General features: G+C 40.1%; 2 protein-coding genes across 6 annotated transcripts; one reads left to right on the top strand and one right to left on the bottom strand.

The window, feature by feature from the left end:
* The first annotated feature begins 6738 nt into the window (after positions 1–6738).
* Positions 6739–21152, top strand: agbl5 (AGBL carboxypeptidase 5). 5 transcript variants are annotated; one of them, XM_032585947.1, is made up of 17 exons: positions 6739–6860; positions 8131–8418; positions 8500–8671; positions 8803–8969; positions 10157–10334; positions 10434–10612; positions 11532–12066; positions 12179–12348; positions 12533–12668; positions 13094–13305; positions 13393–13604; positions 14872–15051; positions 18274–18416; positions 18528–18580; positions 18720–18895; positions 19835–19971; positions 20063–21152. In XM_032585947.1, the coding sequence occupies exons 2-17, from the start codon at positions 8204–8206 to the stop codon at positions 20111–20113; spliced, it is 2916 nt and encodes a 971-aa protein (XP_032441838.1). In that variant the 5' UTR covers positions 6739–6860; positions 8131–8203; the 3' UTR covers positions 20114–21152. The 5 variants fall into 5 exon arrangements, with proteins under 5 accessions (XP_032441838.1, XP_032441839.1, XP_032441841.1 ...); XM_032585948.1 differs by having other exon boundaries at positions 13396–13604; positions 20063–20906; XM_032585949.1 differs by having other exon boundaries at positions 6740–6860; positions 20078–21152.
* A 311-nt stretch (positions 21153–21463) lies between these two features.
* On the bottom strand, positions 21464–23143 carry ost4 (oligosaccharyltransferase complex subunit 4 (non-catalytic)). Its single transcript, XM_032585953.1, has 3 exons — positions 23011–23143; positions 21727–21864; positions 21464–21554 (listed from the first exon to the last, which is right to left on the bottom strand). Exon 2 carries the CDS (start codon positions 21861–21863, stop codon positions 21750–21752), a length of 114 nt encoding a protein of 37 aa, XP_032441844.1. The 5' UTR covers position 21864; positions 23011–23143; the 3' UTR covers positions 21464–21554; positions 21727–21749.
* Positions 23144–23194: the final 51 nt, after the last annotated feature.

Raw genomic sequence — 23194 nt, 5'->3', positions numbered from 1 at the left:
TGAAGGTGCGGCAGCATTGTTGCAGTCGCTCAGATGTGAAACTCCAGCTTTTATCATCCCTGTTTTCAGCAAGGAGAAGAGAAGCAGGAGATGAAGGAAGCGATTTCTTTTTAACCCGGGCCCACCAAAGTGGAGGGAAACAGCGTGTTGACAGGTGTGTGAAGGCAGTCCTGCTGGGTCAACTGGGATGCTTCAGAAACCGGCTTACAAGGCTTCATGATTCATCCCTGAAAAGGGGAACAATAGACTCTTGGGCAGCAGAGCAACTATTAGCGCTGGTTTACACTGATGGTGGGTTTCACTGCTCATCGTTGTTTTCAATCTGAGCCGAACACTGAAAGGCTGCTCTATGTGCTGCTTCCTTCACAAAGACTCTCAGGACAGAAGCCAGAGAGATTAGCTCCTTGTCCTAAATTACCATCCAGCTGTAAACTACAAGTCCCATTCGACTGCAGGAGGATCACTCCTCCCATTAGCCCTGGCACAGAGCCGACTACAAATGGGAGGTTAGTCGTCGTCGTGGAGGCCCGGCTGGGATGGGACCCTCTGTCACTCACCGCCACACGTGTCATAAACTCATTGTCTTGCCATCAATCGGAAGACCTAAGCACCTCCACAGCAGATGGAGGCCCAGCAGGACGACAGGAGGCCACGCCCGGAGCCCCCGCCCCACACAGAGAGCACACGGTAGGACGAAGAGAGGCCGCAACTTTAGGGGTCCCCCATGGCCCAGACTGGCCCTCCTGTGGATACACCTCTGGATGAAGTCCTAATGTCTTCCATGATTAATCGGATATGACTGAGCGTCTTCTGTAAAATATCAGCTGGTTATGATCTGGAATCAGTGGCATTTAGATCAAAACTAAAACTTTTAAGAAAGTCTCACTAAACACTGAGGCATCTCCTCTGAGCCGCTACTTTGGATTGCAGCTGAATTTGTCAGCGAATGCTCAGACTACTACTGATATACATGTTCTGCTAGGGATAAAGGTGTCTCGCCTCCTCTGAATGGGGACATGTAATGATATTCATAAAGAAACCCCCCTACTGGGGGACGCAGGAGGAACAGTTCCTTAGCAACAACATACACACGCTTACAAGCCTCATCTTGGGAAATTTTGACCAACTTGGGATACAAACAACAGGAACCCTTTAACTAGGCCATGTTATGAGGCTGCTCCCTATGGCGGGGTATCAACGCGTCTCGTCTGGCACAAATCTCCTCCTAATGAAACGTACTGCGCATTCATAACGCACAATAAAGAGAACAATAGCCAGCTTGGTTTGGTTATCCAAATTGCAAAACAGTTTTTGTATTTTTTTTTAGAATGATTACAGTTGAAGGTGACAAATCAGGGAACAAATGCTTCAATGTCGACTAGCATTTAAATGCAAATTTCAACAATTTGAGTGTATATAAAAAAAAAAGATTTGTAAAAGTAAATAATAATTGAACTACATTACATCAAAGAAGGACACAGTACAGAAAGAATCAGGAGAATCCTACAATGAGGACAGAATCAATACACAATCAAATCAGATGCATGAAGTTTGATGCTTATTTTTGTAAATGATCAAAACTTCTTGCTTAAGATTAAATGTGGCAGGATCCATGACGCGGCTAATCTTAATCCAGACCCATTAATTCTGTTATGCTATCGCTCTAGTTGGGCGTTGATATTACTAATACCCTTTAAAAATTCATTTTTGAGCATATTAATTATTAATCATTAGAAGAAATTAATTAAACATAATGGTGTGTAAGGGCAAAAGTCACTAGCGGTTAAATTACACCAATGTTAGCCACTTTATTTTGTCTTGATAAGAATTGATAAGAATTATTCATGTTGTTTCAGTCAAATGTTAGCTAATCTCTCTTGTTCAGAAAACAGGAAGGCTGGAATTTTTACAAGGGTTGTGTGAAAACAAACCAATGTGTCATTTTGGAGCAAGGATTTAAGTTTGTATCAAGCTTTGGCTAGCTGCGTTACCGCTGTTGCTAAGCTTTTCAAATAAATTTCTAACTAGTTAAGCCTCTTAACCCCAGTGAATGGCACATTTTAGCTGTGTTTGTCAGAAACAAGTGACCTTAAAAGAATAAATATCAACATTTTGTTACTTTTGTAGTGCCTTAATCACAACTTGATTTTCTTTTTTCTTTTTGCTTCATTTTAACGTGAGAGGACAAACATGAGACGGTACATGATGTTAATGATTAGCAAGTATTTTGCTAGTTGGTGTGTTTATTTTAGTTGTTAAATTTACATAGCTTCAACCCCAAAAATAATGACAAAAATAGTTTTTATTAATGAAATTCCAGCGGTACTTTTAAAAGTGTGGGGATCCCAGTGGTATTTGAGTTCAGGCTGGAATTAATTTCAGAAAACTAGAGAATAAAGCTCATGAAAAAAACTGCATGCAACAAAAAGGCTCAAAGAGTTCAGCAAGCAATTAGCATCATCAACATGCTTCCAGGAAAATCAAAGAATAACGATGTGTGTATTCTTTAAAGAAATGTTATTTATTCTGCGCTTTTAAAGACAGATCACAACGTGCTGCACAAAAGCAAAACTAAAAACATTAAAAATTATAGCATATCAGTTATGCAAAAGCAAAGATTAGCAAGATTATGTCATCATTTAACGTTAACATTTAACAGCAGATTGTTGGAATCAATTTAAATCAACCCATTTTTTGTACTTCCAAGACCAGAATGTATTTGTAAAAAGATCCATGAACATAAAGGTTCTCCAACACCTCTAAACCACACCAGTTTCTCACTGTCACCAAAGTGACAAGTCCTTGAACAATGTGTGTTTGGACTAAATGCCGCTACGACTGAGCAGAAAGGCTTCATTGCCCTCTTGTGGTGGAAATATCACATTTGTCCCAACGAAGCCACAAACCTTCAGGGAATGTCGTGTGTGTTGTCTGTGAGGAAGACAAAACAAGGTGGGAGAATACCTTCCTGCAGAGGAACAGAAATGTCTGTGTATGGGGAATAAGTTGCGTCTCACAAGAGGAGTGGGTTCGCTCAGGGTTCAAGGAACATCGATTAGTTTGACTGAAGGTGAGTCCTTTCAGGTAAACATCAAACCTTTAAAGGAAGTTAATACAGTTCAAGAAGTTTCAGCGTACCTATAGTCAAAAGGAGACAGACTTTGACTGAGCGAGACTCTTAATGAATGTTAGTAACAGTCAGCACATTTCTGATTAGTAGTTGAAGCCTTCAAAAGGGGACAACAGCGTCTTCCAGTCCTGCGATGGACTGGCAACCTTGCCCAATGACCAACCCCCTCAAGGATAACCATGTTCAGATAATGGATGAATGGATGAATGGGTCTTCCGCTCAGGATCATCAGGTCTTTTGACCTAGCTGGATGCCTGTGGAAGATTTTCGAGAGTCTAGGTCATTACCAACGTTGAGTTTATTACGCAATCTCCGGATTAGGAAAGAGATGTGAAGACGTTATGGAGGGAGAAAACTGGGAATCAGATGCAGATTCCTGTAGGAACTGAAGGGGGAACACATGTAGAGATTACTCTAATCAAAATGAAAGAACTTGTATGAAACTTCTTTCCAAAATGTCCAGAAAACAGTTTGAAGCCTGTGCTAAGTAAAGGTTGCAAAGAATTAAAACAGTGTTAAGAAACAGAGCTTCACAACTGCTGAAAGCAGCTTTTATTCTATTCTAAATATTTCTCTTCTGCAGTCGGTCTTTCATGTAATTAAAAGAAAAGAGGAAGACAATAAGAAATACACTAATAGAAGCTCTAAGTATCTTTTCAAATAAATTTGCTAGAGGAAAGTTTCCATTTTAGTCGTTTCTTGCACATGGTAACTTTGGATCTTCTTCAGATGTGCAATAACATTTATGAAATCCCCAAAAGTAGAGCATCATCAACATGATGTCAGAATCCTTAATGTAATGGCAAACCTCAACGTGTTTGAGGGGTTTTTTTCTTGCTCTTGTTTTCATGCACTTGACAGAAATGGTCGTATGTCCTGTTCATACAAAGAATTGGTTTCAACCATGACGAAAAAGACAAAAATTACAAACATAAAGCAGAAATGAGATTTCTGAATTTAGCTATTAAATTAACTTTTAAAAAAACACTACAATACATAGTGACAAACACTTGAGAAGAGCACATTTGAAGAAATTACCGATCACCCACATTGTTCTGTGTTTATTTCTGAAGCAGGCAGGTTCACATGCCAAATACTGTAGGTAACCTGATGAGTTACAGCCAAGAAGATAGGCATAATTGACCTTTGACCCCAGGGGACTATATTCCTGGCAAAGTAATTAAAACTCCCTTTTTCAGAAAGGTGAACTCTGTGCAGTGGGTGAAAATCACACATTAAACCGAAGAGAATTAGTCCAAAAGGAGTATTGTTAGTTAGGAAATAATTTATTAAGCTGTCTAATAATACGCTGATTAAACTCTTGAAAGTGGTTATTACTCATCTTTCAAGCTGCTTCTTCTCATCAGCCCAAGAGGCCTCCAGCATAATGTAACACCTGCAAATATGAGAGAGACAAAAACACAGGAAACAACTTATGTTCACTAAAAGTATTTTTTCTACAATTAATCTTTTTTTTTTTAAAAAAGAATTATCTCAACTTCAAACCAAACCATTATTTGATTTGTTTTTAAGTAAGAAACTTGAATAAATGCGTAGTGATGGTTGACGGATAAATCAGCTGAAAATGGTGGCAAGTTTTAGCTTTCATCTATTTAATGAATGGTAACATCTATGTAGATTTTTCAGTTATTGAGCCACTGATCACCAATAAGTGATCGAAGAAAAATCAGCTTGAGTTGGTTTGCTGTGAGAGTGAAATGCGGCGAAAAGCTGATTTATATCTTAAGTCAACTAAAGCAGTAAGCAGAGATCAGAAGAAAGTATAAAGTGATTTTCTAAAAGACGAAACAATACGACCGGATTAAATCTGAAGAATTTAGAGGGAAGCTGAAATATTAGAAAAACCTTAAATAACACATTTCAGAACAGAAATGAAAGCACATTCCATATTTGTGTCTGCAAATTGATGATAAAAAAAAAAAAAAATTTAAATGTAACAAAGAAACAGTCTGAATCTATCCTACAAAAATCCAGACAAGGACTGACAGACTTCTTACTTGCATTACCTGTGCAAACTGACGTCAAATCGAACATCTGATTGTCAAGTTCATTTACATCCAGAATGAAACAAAAATGGGTACAAATCTAAATTCATTACAGCTGCAAACAAAAAGACGATCTCCTTTTGAATTGCTGCGAGGCTGAGTGCTGCATAAATTACCAAATCCTGGAGAAAGTTCTGGAAGACTGTTTTACATCCCGACAACAAGCAGGGAACGAAGGTAAATCAAATATGGGATTTGCATGAAATGGAAGCCGCATGCAGCGACAGATCCTTTACCAAACAGGTAAAGATTTAGAGTTACATCGAGGATCATTTCCCTCTCTTAGTTTGTAATAAAACCAGCTTTTATTATGAGTTATGAAGCAGATCAGAGGAACTGTAGCACATATTTCTTATTGGCTGGTGCAGGTGATCATAAAAGTAGATTAGATTAACTTTTATATGTTTAACAGCTTTGTAAGTTACGCATTAGGCAGCGATGTTTTTTTTAATTTTGAGTATGTCTTGGTTTTCATTCATATTATTAGTTTTTTGGTATTTTCTGCCAATTTTATAATTGTCTTATTTTTTTTTAATCAAACTTTATTTTATTTTTTCCCCCCTTTATTATTTATCTACCTGTGATGTTGTGATTGTTGTGAAACACTTTGGTCAGCTGAGGTTGTTGTAGATGTGCCATATAAATAAATCTTGACTTGACTAACAGGTTTCCATTTAACCTTTTGAAACCGCTAAAATCGCCTGCTTGTCACTAGACTTCTTAATGACCTTAATAGAGGAGCAGAAAACTTGTCAGCAGTTCAGAAATTTCATGGATTAACTGAGTGGGTGTAATGTTTGATAAATATCTACTCTAGGTGAAGTGTTGTCATTTAAAAAAAAAATCTATTATTTTAATTCATGTCTTGTTTTTTTTAAATAAGAACACTTTTGCAAAAATAGGATGTATAAATTTTTTACTGTGTGATGTAGGGATTTGTGAAGATCCATAAAGGTGGATGAAGACACTTTGGGTAATTGTGGGCACTAGGTGGCAGTGTTTCTGTTCATTTACCTTTAAATATACCCCATCGTAAGATCGTTCTTTAAATGTTTTGTAATCGACTAATCAGAGAACTAAATAATTATAAAATCAAATCATTCTGATATCTTACAAATAGTTTTCAAATTTGAAAACCGAACCCAGCAGGTAACTAGTAAAATTGAGATTACAGTGTTTGTTTGTGTTTATTATTATTGTACGTTATTCTCATATTGGGCTTGAATATAACGAGTGTGTTTACGTACGAGCTTAAGCACAAAATAGAAGAAAAATCACATGGCACCTAAATCACAAAAAAGATCTTTTTTTTTTAACCCTCAGTTAAAGAGAACTGAAACTTTTGAGTCCGCTCGTTTAAGCTATTTACGGTTTTATTAATCGTTTATATCGATTGCGTGTTTATCTTTGCTAATGACTGCATTTTATTAGGTTTGTGTTTTTTTATTATTATTATTATTATTATTATTATTATTATTATTATTATTATTATTTTGGGGAGACGCAGCGTTTTAGGCAATCGGGATTCCAGCCTCCAGCGACACAGAAAATCCGAGGCAGGCTGTGTTTTCTCCGGAGAAACCTGAACGCAGCACAGATAATGATGTATTGAGGGTTAGAACGGACGGTGACAACAAAAATGGACATCGACCAAAAATAGCCCGGTGAGACCAACACGCTGTTTATTCACGTATGGGATCCGTTGGAGAATAATTGTGGTGAACATTCGCGGTCAGAAAGGAACAATTTATGCGAAAACGGAATATGTTTCCCGAGCAGTTGCTGCCAGGCTGGTTGCTAGGTTAGCCTCGGTAGCTTCGAGAAATCCTGCTAGCTGACATATATCATTAACGGCGACTGCTGCTGCTGCTCGGAATCGTTATTGTGCTGCGAGCTCACACAGTTGTTTAGATAATGTGGACGGCACGTCGTTTGCGTTTTAAAGGCTGTTGCTTGACGCCCCCTTTACTCCACTGGGTCAGTCAGCTGGTAACGTTGTTAATCCTAAACCTAAACAAGGCCGTCTGTGGCCGTATCGTCACGTACGCGGCTGCATTCGGGTTGTTAGAGTTGACAACAAAGCAGCCATTGCTGAAGAGAAAGCAAACGTTTTGTGCGCGCGTTTAAAGAATAGACTGCGCCCTGTTTGTTCTAGACACTGCTGTAGTTCTCTGAGCGCCCACGGAGCGGCGCTGTTATGTGCCGACCGGAGGGCTTTAATATATTCTGTTAAATATTTTAGCGTGTAGTGTACTTTCCACTTCTCTTATGAAACTCGCTTCACGGTTGGAGGTTGAGTATGTTTGAATTGAAACCAATGCCCAATACTAATTGGACTTGTTTGTCTCTCCCATCTTACGCTTTTAAATTGAGGTATGGAGAATATGGAGGTACTAAACAAATAAACTTGAACTTAAAAATGAAATCTCTAGTATGTTTATACCAAATTTTGTTTCTGATTTTAATAGATTTTTTTTCCCCTCACATTTTTTCTTAAAAGAAAATACAAATGACAGAAAATATCTGGTTTTATTTATATAATTTCTTTTGTGAGTTGATCTGAATTCATAGTCAAAACAAATAGAACCCGTAAAACATTCTTGTGAAACAAGATGGCAGTTTTTGGGTGGAAATCCAAAAAGTGCGCTGGTGAAAAAAAATAATAATAATTTAAATCCTCAAAAAGAAAAAATTTGAGTCATTGATAAAATCAATTCATCGCTCAGCCCTACCCTAAATTTATCTTGCACTGGTGTTTGTTTGTTTTTTTTATATAGTGTAATCAACCAAATTTGTAACATTCATGCCAATAATTTAGCAGGAGGAGCATTCAGTCACAGAAATACTGTTAAGAATCTAAAGTTGAATCGTTGTTGTTGTGAAATCTAGGAGACGTGGCATGTTTTGTACCCAGATTTTTCATCTTTTTTATAGGTTATCAGTGTCAGATATCTGACTGGCACTTAACAATCGGCCTGAGTGCAGAAAGAGAACTGTGTTCATAGGCATGGAGGTCCGCTTTGGGAACATCGTGTTTAGTTCCAGGTTTGACTCTGGGAACCTGGCCCGAGTGGAGAAAGTAGAGAAGGGCAACTCAAGCCCTGTGTCCGATGGAGCCCAAGTTGGAAGTTCCCCCTCAGGGATGCACCTCACCCCCGACTACGAGTTCAACGTGTGGACCCAGCCAGACTGTGCTGGCACAGAGTATGAGAACGGAAACAGGTGAGCTGTCGTCAATAAAAATGCGTCTTCATCGTCGTGTGGCGACTTGCTGTCTTGACGTTTGTGATGCGTCGTTTCCAGATCTTGGTTTTACTTCAGCGTGCGCGGTGCCATGCCCGGGAGACTGCTGAAGATCAACGTGATGAACATGAACAATCAGCGGAAGCTTTACAGCCAGGGAATGGCTCCCTTCGTTCGCACCTTACCGGTCAAAAACCGCTGGGAGAGAATCCGCGACAGACCCACAGTGGAGGTATGAGCGCACCCGCCGCGTCCTGCTCTGAGGCTGTCGGTGTGACAATCTAGGAAAGAGGTAGTCGGCCTTTTATTATCCTGCTAAAAAATACGCCTCTCTCTCTCTCTCTCTGTTTCGCTTCCTCACAGACTGTAAACAACCAGTTCATTCTGTCTTTCACTCACCGGCTGCTGGATGTGCGAGGAACAACCACCTATTTCTCCTTCTGCTACCCGTTCTCTTACAGCGAGTGCCAGGAGATGCTGCAGCAGCTGGACGAGAGCTACCCCAACGCTGCTCAGCTCAGTCCGAGCAGGTGAAGACGAACAGGGAACACCTGAAGTCACTACCACCCCTTTCTCACCTCCGCCTTCTTTAAATCAAGCAAAATTGGTGCAGAAAAAACGTTTTGTTTGTGATGCTATTATTTTAAAGATATTAATAAATGTTTCCAGACATCATCAAAGGTCGCCAGACCTCTTTACCCCCCACCACATTTACAGAAACAGCTAACTGTGCTACAAAGATTTTAGCTGCACAAACAGAGCAAAAAGAATTTTTATCAATTTTGTTTAGGGCCGAAACAATCCGATGAATCGCGATGAATAGAATTATTGAAGTAATTGTCAACTAATTTAGTAATCGATTAATCATTAACTGGAGTATACAGACTCCAAACAATGCCATTTGCTGAAAAAAATCCCCAGCATACTCAGATTATCAATTCAACCAATACTGTACAAAATACATACATTTAGCATTTAGGATAGGAACACGTTTGTCTGTAAATATGTTTTAGTAATCAATTAATCATTAACTGGAGTATACAGACTGAAAAACCAGCATATTCAAGATCATCACTTAAGGCTTAAGCCAAAACTTTACTATGTATATCTTTAAAAAATGCAATATCTTGTATTTAAGATATTTTTATCTTATATGCAATATCTGTAAATATTGCATTTAAGATAAAAAAAACACCTTTATCTGCAAATTTGTGGCATAGTTTTAGCTTCACTTGGTCCTAATTCACTAAGTGAATGCTATGTTATAGCTTCTTGGGCAATAAAAGGTTGATTTTCTTATTTTAAAAAGGAAGTGAATTGTTCTTATTTGCATCTTTAATGTATTCCTAACATTGTGTAAAAAATGCTGAAGTGGTTAAATGAGAATGTGGCAATTTTTAAAAAAAATTTTATTTACCCAATTTAGTTGTCAGAATAATCGACAACTTATTCTAGTAAGTTTTGTTTACTAGAATAGTCATTAGTTGCAGCCCTTATTTAGTTTTTTGTTCATATGGAGGGTGGAAGTTGATCTCTGGTGACATCAGGAAGCTTTTATTTTTGTAAAATCTTAAAAATGTTAACGGCACAAACTGAAATTTTTGCTCCAACAAACATTTGACACCAATTTTGTTTAACTTGAAGAAGGTGTGGGTCGCCAACTTCGTGGCTGAATTGTTAGCAGCATTTCTTTTGTCCTCCTTTGTCTGGTTTTCAGCGCACCGGACACTGTGTACTATCACAGGGAATTGCTGTGCAACTCTCTAGACGGCAACAGGGTGGACCTCCTCACTGTGACCAACTGCGCCGGCATGTGGGATGAGAGAGAAACCCGTCTACCCAAGCTGTTTCCTGACACCAACACCCCCAGGGCGCATCGCTTCCCGGACAAGAGGGTAATGTTTTCAGCTTTGATTAGCGCGCCAGAGCTCTGGTCTGGCGTGTTCTTGCAACGGGAGCGGAGCTCATCCCGACCTGGTGGTTTGCTCCTGCAGGTGTTTTTCCTCAGCAGCCGCGTGCACCCCGGAGAAACGCCGTCCTCGTTCGTCTTCAACGGTTTCCTCAACTTCATTCTGCGGCGAGACGACCCGCGTGCGCACACGCTGCGCAGCATGTTCGTGTTCAAGCTCATTCCCATTCTGAACCCAGACGGCGTGGTCCGAGGACACTACAGGTGACGATTCAACTAATGCGTCCGTGCCCCTGGAACGTCTTCACATTTTGCCACATTACAACCATAAACCTCAATGGGTTTCTTTGTGATAGACCAAAACAAACTAGTGCTTTTTTGCAAGGGTTTTCAAAAAAAGTGTGACATTCTTCTCTGATTAGTTTGATCTGAATTAATACATTCTAGAACCACAATTTTCTTCACTGCAAAAAGATAAAATCTTACCAAGAATATTTGGTCTGCTTTCTAGTGCAAATATCTTGAAATAACATAAAAATTGACTTACAGGTACTTTTTCAACATGATCTTGAAGCTTATTTTTAGTCAATAGTTCCTTAATTTTGATGAAAAAGTACTAGTTCCACTGGCAGATTATTTCACTTATAACTTTCTGCCAGCACAACTAGTGCTTTTCCATTGATATTAAGGAACTATTGACTTAAATCAAGCTCTTATGTCATTCTGCAAGGTTATGTGTACGTTAGTTTTGCTTTATTTCAAGTGTACTAAGATATTTTAACTAGAAACTGGATCAAAAACACCTAATAAGATTTTGTGTCTTTGCAGTGTTTAGTAACATCACCAACTCTTTGGGATAAATTCCCACCAACTTTCCCCAGCTGGGTACTGAATTTCATTCCCCATTCTTCACAATTTTTAACCTAAATTTTTAAGTCTCGCCACAGCTTCTTAATTGTATTTAAGCCTGAACTTTGATTAGGCCACTCGACAAACAAAGATGCTTTGATCTAAACGGTGTGAAACCAGTTCTGGCTGGCTGTTTTGGGGCATTGCCTTTGTCTCAAGGATTGCTGTTTATTTAGTTCCATCAATTTCTCATCAACGGTTTGTGGTTGTGAATACTTTTGCGAGGCACTAATGTTGTTTTTTTGTTTTGTTGGGTTTTTTTCTCCCCCCACAGAACTGACTCCAGAGGAGTGAACCTTAACAGACAGTACCTGAACCCCAACCCTGAACTCCACCCTTCCATCTATGCAGCTAAAGCTTTACTGCTGTACCACCACACACACAACCGCTTACACACCACACAACCAACCGCACACAGCATGGGCACGCTCCAGACGCAGCCCACCCCTCTGAACAACAAGCCGGCAAACCAGCACCAGTCCCCTCCCCTGACGCCGCTGGAGATCAGCTTGAACCAGCGGAACGCGGAGAAAGGCGGGAGCTCTCCCCCGCCGGCCGAGGTTTCCATGGTGATGGAGGAGAACAGCTGGAGCCCTGTGGAGTTGGGGAAAGGGGACCAGAACTGCTCCGCCGACTCCTTGGAGAAGGTAGCGTCCGGAACCGGGGACCGAGCCGATCCGGAGGAGGAGCAAAGCGAGTCGGTGCCGCCGCAGGAGGGAGGCGTGGCCTATTACGTGGACCTACACGGCCACGCCTCCAAACGGGGATGCTTCATGTATGGAAATAACCTGCCTGACGAGAACCAGCAGGTAGGAGGATCATTGTCCATTTGTACTATTTTTGTCACACACACAAAAAAGGAAATTTTTGTGTCAAATAAGCCTGTGCTTTATTTCCCCTTTGTTGATTCTTTCTCTCCAGGTGGAGAACATGCTGTATCCCAGGCTGATCGCCGTCAACTCGGCCCACTTTGACTTCCTGGGCTGTAACTTCTCCGAAAAAAACATGTACGCGCGGGACAAGCGGGACGGTCAGTCTAAAGAAGGCAGCGGTCGTGTGGCTGTCCACAAGGCGATAGGAGTGCTTCACAGGTTACTCTTCTTCAAATGTATCAGTGCAACACTTTATTTTCACTATTACTCTAGATGGCACAGCGATTTTTAGTCGAGTGGCGATGACAAGCTTTATCGTAGTCTTGCTGAAATTAACCTGCTGATGCATTTCTTTTAACAGACATGGTGTTAATCACTTCTCTCTCTTTTTGGTGATCATCAGTTATACTTTGGAGTGCAACTATAACACAGGAAAAACCATGAACTCCATGCCCCCCGCCTGCCACGACAACGGCCGGGCGACGCCGCCTCCACCCTCGTCGTTTCCTCCCAAATACACTCCAGAGATATTTGAGCAGGTAGGAAGAAACATTGCAAAAGTATTGACAACTTCAACGTATTTTGTTGAAAAGAAGTCTCCATTTCAAAACTGTGCATGTGACATGCATGCGTACTTAGTCTTCTTTAACTGTACCCTACATAACATACATCCTCACCACTAATGAAACAGCTTGGATTAAAGCAGACTCGTGTGTTAGTGATCCAAAAATAAATACATTTTTCTTTGTAATGAATTTTATTGCAGGACTAGCTTAGCTTATCCTCATATGTCTGTAGTCATAATAGCTGACATACTGACCATTTTTTGTCACTAGTTTGCTCTCCATTTCACAATGTTGACTTTTTTTTTCTTTTTACATAGAACGTACTCCTGGTAAACTTTTTTAAGGCACTGTTGTTCATAGCTGTTTGGTTTTCTATGATTCTTGTTGATGTGCACCAGGTGGGCCGTGCCGTGGCCGTCTCTGCCCTGGACATGGCGGAGTCCAACCCGTGGCCTCGCCTGGTGCTGTCCGAGCACTCCTGCCTCACCAACCTCCGAGCCTGGATCCTCAAGCACGTCCGCAACACCAAAGGCCTCAACACGCAAATCCACGCTCTCCCCAAAGTACAAAGCAGCGGCAGCAAGGTGTCGCCACCGAAAAGTTTCAACAAGTGAGTCCTCTCCGTAAGACTTTTTATCGTCCCTGCTTCCGGATAACAGTTGGACCAACCGGTTTGTGTGTTTGTCCCGATCTCCAGCAGCTTTCTGTCTGGGTCAACATCAGAAAACACGAATGGCCGCGTTCGCTACAACAGCCAGAGCAGCAGCAGCAGCAAGACTCCCTCTCCAAAAATCCAAAGCTCTCCGAGCTTCACCTTCGGCTGCACCCCGCCGCCCCGGCATCACACACATCATTACAGCACACACGCCGGTGGACGTGGAGGCAACAGGACACTCGGACCAGTCAAAGGTAAGTTGATGTTGCCTCGCCGTGTCACTGGAGGGGATTTTACCTCATAAACTCCGTCTCCTGTGTTCATCCCTTTTCTTCTGCTCATTTCTGCTTGATTTGTTTGGTGGATTTTTAAGTCCTACCATTAATCTCCAATGAGTCATTTTAAATGTTTTCCTTCATATTGTTTTTGGTTTTGCAGTTATGTTGTTTTTCTTCATCCAGGATTATTGAGAGGAAGAAAATATGTTTTAGAAAAAAATGGTTGCGTTTGGATTCCATAGTTTTGGTTTCTATAAGCGGGTAAGGATATTTAATTATTCACTTTGGAGAAAGAATTATTTTTGCTTTTTTTTCTCCTGCGTCTCGAAAACCTTTACAGTCAGATTTATTTAAAATCAGCATACATCCTTATTTACAAGGGTCCCTTTCCCAAGTTCATAGCCCCAATCTTACCTATGCAAAATACTTTTATTTCATACATTCAAACAAATTAGAACACAAAACGACAACTTTGTCTTTGAATATCACAATGAAGATATTTATTCAGGGTGTCCATACATCCTTAGAAAAATCTTAAATTCATTTATCTAAAATTAAGGCCTTAAAATGTCTTCTTTTTTTTAATTTAAATAATAATAAATGTAAGTTGGCCTTAAATAAATTCAGCAAGTCTTAAATTTTGTTGTGGCAGGACTATTTAATATCATATAATCTAGGTAGTTTATTTTTCTCGATAGTCTTTTCTCTCAAAGCAAACGTCTTAGTTCCACGCAGACATTGTCATTCTGTTCTGACTTTAGGCGATTGGGGCTACCGTTGACTAGCTGTTAATGTACCCCTTTTTAGCTAGGAAGCTAGCTTCTTTTGCGTCTGTTATTTGAAAGTGTAAATTTATCGCCAGTTGGCTGGATGCTGCTGGACAACCCGTACGATGTTACGTGCATTTTGTGAAAAAACCTTGGCACTACTACAACGTAGAATATGCAGTTTTCTTTTGTACATTTCTGTTGTGGTACAGGTCTTAAATTTGACTCATAATTGTCTTAACAAGGTCTGAAATTTGAGCTGGTGAAACCCGCAGAGACCCCGTTCTTGTGATTATCCAGATTTCATCTCCTCTCTTTCTTTTCCATCATTTACAACGCTCCCCCCACCCGTCTTCAAGTAGAAAACTTGGAAACCATTTTACCTCTGTGTGTGCGCGCACAGTTCCCTGCATGTTTCTGAGCCGGGTGTACGTGCGTGTCTCTCTCTCTCTTTCTTCCTCTTTCTCTCTCCTCAGACTCTAAGCCTCAGGAGAAGAGACGTCCCTCCCACAGTCGTTCTGTTCTCCGGTCTCCCAGCAACAGCCACAAACCCCCCCGCCACCCTCGCTCGCCCCCTTCCTCCTCCTCGTCCTCCTCCTCTTCCTCTGTGTGCGCGGCAGGTTCTTGTCCTCTACCGACTCCGGTCAATATAACAGGTCTGTACACCCTTCAGCCTCCCCGCCTGTCCACCTTGCTCCCCTCCTTCCAGGCTTTGCCTCGACCCGGCTTGCTCTCCAAACTGAGCCCACTGCTCCTCCAGAGCCTGCCGCCCGCCACCAGCTCCCCAACGGGGCCGAACTCGGACTAAATCTGACCTACCCCACCCAGTGAGACTGAGCGTGTGTCTGTGTGTGAATGGCAAACCACAAAGTGTATCAAGTTCTGTATAAAAACTTTGTGTGTGCGTTTCTGCGTGCTAAAACATCGACGGTGCTAGTTTTGTAGGCACATCAGTGCCGACTGCGTTCCGTTGTGGAAGTTTTGGAATGTCAACAGTGCATATACACACACTGACAAAAACAATGTTAAATACCCTGAAGGAACGGTCTGGTTTAGATGTGGTTTGGGTCCACGTTCAGATCAGCGATGCTTTGACTTTGAAGGAGAAAAGGCGGGCACAAAGTGTAGAGCGTTACAGGTAGATGTAAGAGTACATGAAGGTCAAAACAATGAGAGAAGGTGTTTTGAGTGCTTTCTGTTACAGAGAGCGCATGTTCGGTTTACAGGAGGTCAGGCGCTTTTATTGAAGCTGATGTGGGATGACACAATTTGTGGGTGTGTTCAGACATCTATGCTGGGCATGGCCAGTAAAATATATGATTACCTTGAGGAAAAAACCCACTTTTTTCTCCATTTCTGAAGGAAAAATATCTGAACGATTGCTCCATAAATGCGGTTGTTTTTGCATTGATTTATATCAACTTGACATGCCAGCACGTTTTCCACGTCAGACATTGTTTTAACATTATGCTTCTCAGTACTGTAATTTCCAAACTATTGAAAAGAAAAACAATGTACACAAATATAAGCTGTACTTGCTTATAAGCCACAGGTTGCAACATACAGACAAGTATAGTTGGCTACAGTGGCGATTACATAAACATTTAAATTTAGTCGTACCGTAGTCCTGAAGTTGCTTTGGCTTATTGTAGAAAAGTTTATCCTTTTTTTACTTTTATCTTTTAAGAGTAGCACTGGCAGTGTAACAAGCTATTAGCTGATTGGTTAGCTGGGCTACCAATTGTTCTTTTTAAAATCAGAGCTTTACCTTGATAAGTGTAATGGTTGTCACGGTGTTCTAAAAAACTGACTTTCTTTGTTGTAAGGAATGAATTACATTAAAAGGATTTGGAACAGTAGGGATGGTATGGTGGGAAGTTTATGTTGTTTTGAAGATGTAACTTCTTAAAACCTTTCGTTGCTAATTAAATTCTTGACATAACCCATACCTGGTCTCCATGGGTACCAGATTATGTCCAAACCGGACCATTCCTTATGGGTGCTTGTCGTGGTGCTTAACTTTTTTCTTTTTGTCCCTTTGTCAGTAAATGTAAATGTTGAAATTCTAATATGGTAATATTCACTTTATAAAGAAGTAATAAGCTACAAGAAATTAATGTAATTTACATTTTTAAGAGCAGTTTCTATTTTCTTTATTCATACTTCCTGTTGGGTTTTAAAGGGAGTTCCTCATTGCCACTCAGAGATCAGAGATGTTCCCATGTTGGACTTATAACTGCAGCATTATTATTTTTCTGTTAGACTGAACTTTTCCTGTTGCGTTTTAGTTCTTATTTATATATAAAACAAGTGCAGGCTGCCTCCTAACAGTCATTTGCAATTGGTTTATAGTAGATTTTAGGATTCTCTTGAGTGTCTATTTTATCAGAATTTGATTTAAAAATGATATATATATATATATATATATATATATATATATATATATATATATATATATATACATATGTGTAAGCAGTTCAGTGATTATTTGTTTTCCTATTTATCTCAAAGCTGTGTCATTCCGGTGTCGGACCCAAACGGGTCGTGACACGATGTTGACTGAGTAGCCTAATGCCAAAATCCTCATCCCGACAGTCACTGGCTGAATTCCTCATAAGTGGTGCAATCATACAGTTGCTTGAAAGTAAGCAAGGGATGCCAACATTCAGTAATTAAAAAAAAAAAAAAAAAAATCAAGTTTCACATATTTGCTATAAGATGTCAGTATTAGTTGTAAATAAAATATATGGGTCATTATTTATTCAAGCCTTTTCGATGTTTTTTGGTGTAAACAGGACACCGCAGGCCGCCACTGGTTAAAGTTTCTATATTTTTAGCAGCTAGAAAAACCATAAGCGATGACCATTTTCAAAAAATTTTTTTTTTTTTTACATATATAAACGTCTTTATTCAGTTGTGGAATAAATACAGTGATCGGCTGCACTTTGGTTTTACATGTCATCCTCCTAGTAGCTAGAGGTGGTGTGTGTTTTAGTTTGGTGCCAAGATGGAGTATCTGTGATATTAGAGGGGTTTATTAGCAGAAACATTGATGGGTTGATTTGGATCAAAGTAGTTTCTGACCTGGCTTGGCTGACGCTGCCATCTGGTCCTGTGCTGTGAGCCACTGTAGTTCTAGCGTGCCTTCCTTTGTTGTAAACTGTTTGAAAAGCAACATTAGTCCTTATCTGTAAATGACTTGAAGCAAAGTTTCAGCTTTTGAAGAGCAAATGAAGCAAACAAGTAGAAGCAGGTTGGTGTTTGGGGAACGAACAAAAGTCTCATTTAATGCTCCCTTCAAATCTCTAAGCAAATTATTTTCATGTAGCCGTTTTCTAGTGTTCGACCAACACTACTTGCTGACTCGGTGCGTCGAGTAACGAACGAGATTAGCATACTGTGGTCGTATTCTACTCTCACTGTGAATTTTGATGTCTTTGTCCGACTTGGTTCAACATTAATGTGCGCCCACCTTTTTATTTGAAACGAGGAAAGCCGCTTTAGGTGCGTAGTTACTTAGATGTTTATGCTTTATACTCTCTGTGAGAATCGTGCCGTTTTCCTCAATGTGGTGCTAACCTCCTTCACCAAACAGATGTGTGTTTTGTCCTTGTACCGATTGGTTAATATCTTTCTTGACTGTGCTGCTGTCTTTTACCGCCTCACTGTTTGACTTCTGGAATAAAAAAAAACGTCTCCCTACGAAGCGATTGTGTTGAGTCCTCTGATCTCTCTTTTATTATAGAATAATAAAATAAGCTAACTTTAGAAGCCAGCTGTGAGATAGAGTGCTAATAGCTATAGAGATTGAACATGTTTTCTTTTAAGTGTTGTGCAGAAGATGTCTATGTACTCATGTGCCTTCCTGTTGTTGACAGGTGTCAGCTACTCGGATCTTAAGCTTTATGGAGCCAGTCCAAGTAGCTGGCCCAGAATGCCTCTGCACGTGCGCGCCGGGCGGCCAGGCCGAGGCCGCCGAGGCTTTGCGGGCTCTCATCACCCAGCAGACGCCTGTAGAGAGGTTAGCTTACGTAGACCCTCAAAGTGAGGAGGAACTGCAAAAAAAAAGTCTACTTGCAGCGTTAGGTTCCGGACTCGACTTATGACATCTTAATGTGTCGATCTGTCACAGAAATCTAAAGTCGCGGGGCCTGAACATATCTTGTCGTCCATCAAATTCAGCAAGTAAGTCCAGCCTTTTCGTCAATTGGGATTTTCAGCCACAAAGAAGTGACGTGGAGATTTGTCAGCTTAAAAAAGAATTATAGATGCTATTTTTTTTGTTTCGTTTTATGTTTTAGTAATTTCTCTCTCGCCTGCATAGGTGCGAGCCTCAGTTGCACGGAAGCCGCATCCCGATTCGTCGAGCGGTGTCGGCTGAAGTTACTTTCCCACTCCTTAATACGTCGCCCACCTTGTCTGGAGACAAGGAGGTGTCTTCCTTTACAGTGTTTAAGCTGCTCAGACCTCCTGGGATCCACCGACATATGGCCATAACAGGCATGTATACCCACTTTTTGAATTCGTTTTTTTGAAATTATCCAAATTGCTTCCATTTGCCTAAAGATACATTTCAAAGCCTGAAGATGGAAGTGTCTTACAAAAGTCTTTAGTCTGAGCTTGAGCTATTTTGACACACAAAAAAAAGTCCCAACTCCAATCTGTGGGTGTGAAAAGCTGGTCAACAGTAAACAGGGTTTAGAAGATTAAGGGCCTCTGATTAAACCAGTTGTAGTGGCGTATCCCAAAAAAAACAAAAGAGGGCGTGCCGTGGGTGGCGTAGGGGTTAGTGCGACCCATTGGAGGCCTTGAGTCCTCGACGCGGCCGTCGCGGGTTCGACTCCCGGACCCGGCGACATTTGCCGCATGTCTTCCCTCCCCTCCTTCCCCGTTTCCTGTCAGCCTACTTTGGTAAAACGAACACTAGAGCCCACAAAAAGACCCCCTGGAGGGCTAAAAAAAAAAGAAACAGCTACTCATTTGAATTACAGAACAAAACACTAATAACTAGGTCTACGTATTTGCAGGTATGAATTGATGGATGGCTGGTTTAAACATGTGGCAGATGTGTCCATGTTGGCCCCCCAAAAAATGTTTATTTTTAAATATTTGAGTGTTAGTTTCAGTTAATAATCCAACAATATTTTAATAAAACACCACATGCAAAATGAGCCCATGACTTCAGTGTGAACATGCACAGTACACATTAAAAAAAATAAAATTTTTGGGCCTCTACCCCAAAACTTGTGGCTCTGGGCTACTGCCCCTGTAAGCCCTTTCTTCCTTTTACTTTCATGAATTTCCTCATGCAATCCCTACAAATCACTCTAAAATGTATTATGTGGTGAAAAGGTTTAATGGGTATAAATACTTTGTATTGGCGTTTTTAATCCCTTAGTCAAATTGTAGACGAAAATATTAAGTTTTCTGGCCGTACAGGTTTATCGAAGAAAGATGGCGACGGCATCCAGCTGGCCTCTGCAACGCTGCTGGTGAAGAACGGAGACAAGAGTCCAAACTACAAAACAGAAGCTATCGCAGAGACCACAGCAGAGATGGATGAAACTGGAGAACAGGTGAGAAGCTACATGTTAAGATTCAGGTGAAAAAGAAAAGAAAAAAGAAATGTTCAAAGTAAAAGGGCGTCTACATTGAAAACCTCACAAGTCTTTTCCTGTAAAGGCTGAGGAGAGGCCCGTTGTGCCGTGCCAGAGGTGATGAACGTGTGAGACAGTGACCTTGTGGGGAGAAGCCCAGAAACTCCACCAACTTGCAATTAAAGTACAGTGTTTTTTTTTTTGCCAACTGTGAGCCTACATTCCTGTTTAAAAAAAAAAAACATTTACCAACATTTAGACTAAGCGACAGCGTCTTTTTCTAGAGTGTTTAACGTGCAATACAACCGTTTTGTTGACCTTTTCCAGTAGCTGAGCAGCATTAACAAGGGTGCATTACAATCACTGAGCAACTGAGGATTAAGTGCCTTTCCTCGTGACTAACAGCAGCTGTGGCATAAATGATACCTTCAGATTTTTTAAGCTGCTGAAGAAAGAAAACTTGACAGATACCTTTAACACTTCAGCTCCCATCACTGTATTTCATATTTTATTTTAGTCTTATTTTGTCTTGCCAGCAACGTTTAAATATGCTCTGACCTGTACAGTTATGCATTGCTGTGTTTATTTAACTTGTATCGCTTATTTTGGGTTTTTTTTTTTTTTCTTTTCAAAACTGAGCACAACAGCACCTTCTCAAACGTCATTCTATAAAACATGAATGAAATCGACAACTGTTATGAAATGGACTGTACTGAGTAATGTGTGTTTCGCTGTGGTGTTGGTAAAATTATATTTCCCTCGTGTGGACTTGTTTTTTTGTAGCAATGGTCCTTTTAATAAACATTCGGTCATGTGATTTTTATATACAAATAATCTCCAGAATTTCTCACTGTTGTTTTCCATATACACACGTGTGAATGTCGTGTTATTAAAGCTTATCGCAAATGAAATAAGTTGAAGTTTCTTAGGAAATTTTATTAGAAGAGCAAGAAAAATTGTTTAATACAAAAATGTTAAGTCGTGAAGAATGGGGAAAACTTCAGTTTTTTGTTTTTGACCTGAAAACAATCATGTTGCAGCGAAGCCACAACAGGTCATTGCTTCAGATTCTGGCTAGCTGCAGTGCAGCATGCATAAACTAATGGAAAGTTGAGTGGAAGGAAAGTGTGGTAGCGTGCAATAAATCTACACTAATTTTACTTTTTGAATTCAATGAGATTACACTCTTAAAATATCTGTATATGTAAAGATCTCTAAACATATGGACCTCTAAGTTCCCAGAATCAGTTATAGCTGCCAAATTATAGCTATATCTGCTTTTACTTTTTTTATAGAATTTTATTTTCCATGTGTAATCAAATAAATCACTTGAAAGTTAATGTTCAACATGGTTTCATGTTTTAGCCCTTATATTTCTGTTAATTTTCCCCTCTGGCGTTTTTACCATTTGAAATAAAGCTGAATGTTTAAGAAAGGAGGTGTGGGAAAAAAAAGACGGATCACGACTAACTGAATTCAGACATTTTTAATAGATTTAAAAAAGCATGGTGCAACAGAACTTCATCTTCTACAAGGGAAGATTAGGACTCCAACTATCTCACCTGAGGAGAAGAAGAAAAGTAATGCGTGTTAAGACTGCAAGTCAAAGATTGCATTGCACTCTTCCCTCAAATCATGCACTTTATGGAGTGAATGGAAAAAAACCCCAAACATTTCAATCAGATAACATCATGCTGAATACCCCCAGGAAAAGTTACGTAGAAATACACGCACTTCCCGGGTCATTGTAGTGAAACCTACTCCTGCTTCTTGGGGTTATTTACAGCAACGTAATGGTAGAGCACAACCAGCAGGAATAACGACACGCCAAGCATGTTGGCAAAGATGGCCAGCTGGACGTCAGTCACCATCCTGGAGAAAAGAAACAGCACGTCAGCTCAGGCCATGGATTTGGCCCAAGTTTGATCACTGCCTTACTTCACTTTGTAATGTATTTTTTTAAGTACCATTGTTTATTTAATTTAACCAAATATCCATGGGAATTTTTCATGCAGTTACAAAAGTGAACAGTTAAAGGTGTTAAAGCTGCTTAAAGAAAAATACGGGCACCGTTTCAGTGACGGCTGCCCTAAAGTCATTGTTTACCCTTCAGATAAGAGAACAAGAGTTCCAAATAAAGCTTAAAGTAAGTTGTTTCTCCTACCATCAAACGAACACAGCTGGGAAATTAAGAGATTTCAACTACAAGATTTCACAAAGCTGTTTCTTCTTTAACAACACCGAAGAAAAAAAAAACACTGCATGCATTACATCAGAATAATCAGGCTGACCTTAAGGTTTTATGACAGGTGAGCAACTTTTAACAGATTTATAGACGAATCCTACAGCTTGACCAATGTCCTAAAATCCCTGATGGATGCTGTCGTAGAAGAAGCAAATTGGGATGTTGACAATGATAATCCAAAGAACTGACAACTGGTATAAGTTTATTGACTGTTTTCCGCCCATCTGCTTGGTTTCTGTGCATACTCAGCACTCACAAGTAGGATCAAATGCCATATTATGATGCAATTTGACTGTACAGCGGTCCATGCAGTCTAAACTCATTTACCCAAATTATGTCTGATGAGATTTATCTTCCTACCTCTTCATCTCTTATGAATTAAATAACATTGCGGTGATGGTACCTTTTTAGCCAACTTCGGTTATATTCAAGCGACCAAGAGATATGACTATTTATTAGAAGCTTAACATTTTGTAGCACGATATGCTTTAAGTTGGTGAAGCGGTCGTGCTGCAACCAAAATATATACAAAAACACATCTGCATCCTAACACGCAACTTAATTTAAAGGATATTTTAAAACAGAACATCTCTTGCTGATCAAATTAGCTTGAGGAATCATTTAAAGATGGATATGTCAGGGGCTAATGTTAGCTTAGCTTGTAGGCTAACTAGTGCAACTAATGCTACATGGAATGAAGAAACCTAGGTGCAAACAAGTAGATACGAAAACATAATCAATATGAAATGAAATTTATGCACGGTAGTCGTTACCTTATTCTTTAAATTAGGGTTTCTTTTTTTTAATCACGTACAAGTGACACTCCAGCTCCTCTCGGCATACGCAAATAAATCTGCCTTCTTCCGGGATGCAACCTAAAGCCACGTCACATTTATTTCACTAGTGCCATAGAAATTCATGTTATAGATCGCCCTTTCGTCACAAATGAGCAAATTT

This window comes from Xiphophorus hellerii, chromosome 15, assembly GCF_003331165.1.
Source record: "Xiphophorus hellerii strain 12219 chromosome 15, Xiphophorus_hellerii-4.1, whole genome shotgun sequence".
Taxonomy (NCBI): Eukaryota; Metazoa; Chordata; class Actinopteri; order Cyprinodontiformes; family Poeciliidae; genus Xiphophorus; species Xiphophorus hellerii.
Note: the sequence above shows the minus strand (reverse complement) of the source record. Positions and strands in the feature narration are given on the sequence as shown.

Bases quoted from the DNA above. Each gene is read 5' to 3' on its own strand.
- agbl5 (XM_032585947.1), top strand. From the start codon at position 8,204: ATGGAGGTCCGCTTTGGGAACATCGTGTTTAGTTCCAGGTTTGACTCT. The intron at 8,970-10,156 runs GTGAAGACGAAC...TCTGGTTTTCAG, and splicing joins GCTCAGCTCAGTCCGAGCAG to CGCACCGGACACTGTGTACT. The intron at 18,417-18,527 runs GTTAGCTTACGT...GATCTGTCACAG, and splicing joins CAGCAGACGCCTGTAGAGAG to AAATCTAAAGTCGCGGGGCC.
- ost4 (XM_032585953.1), bottom strand. From the start codon at position 21,863: ATGGTGACTGACGTCCAGCTGGCCATCTTTGCCAACATGCTTGGCGTG.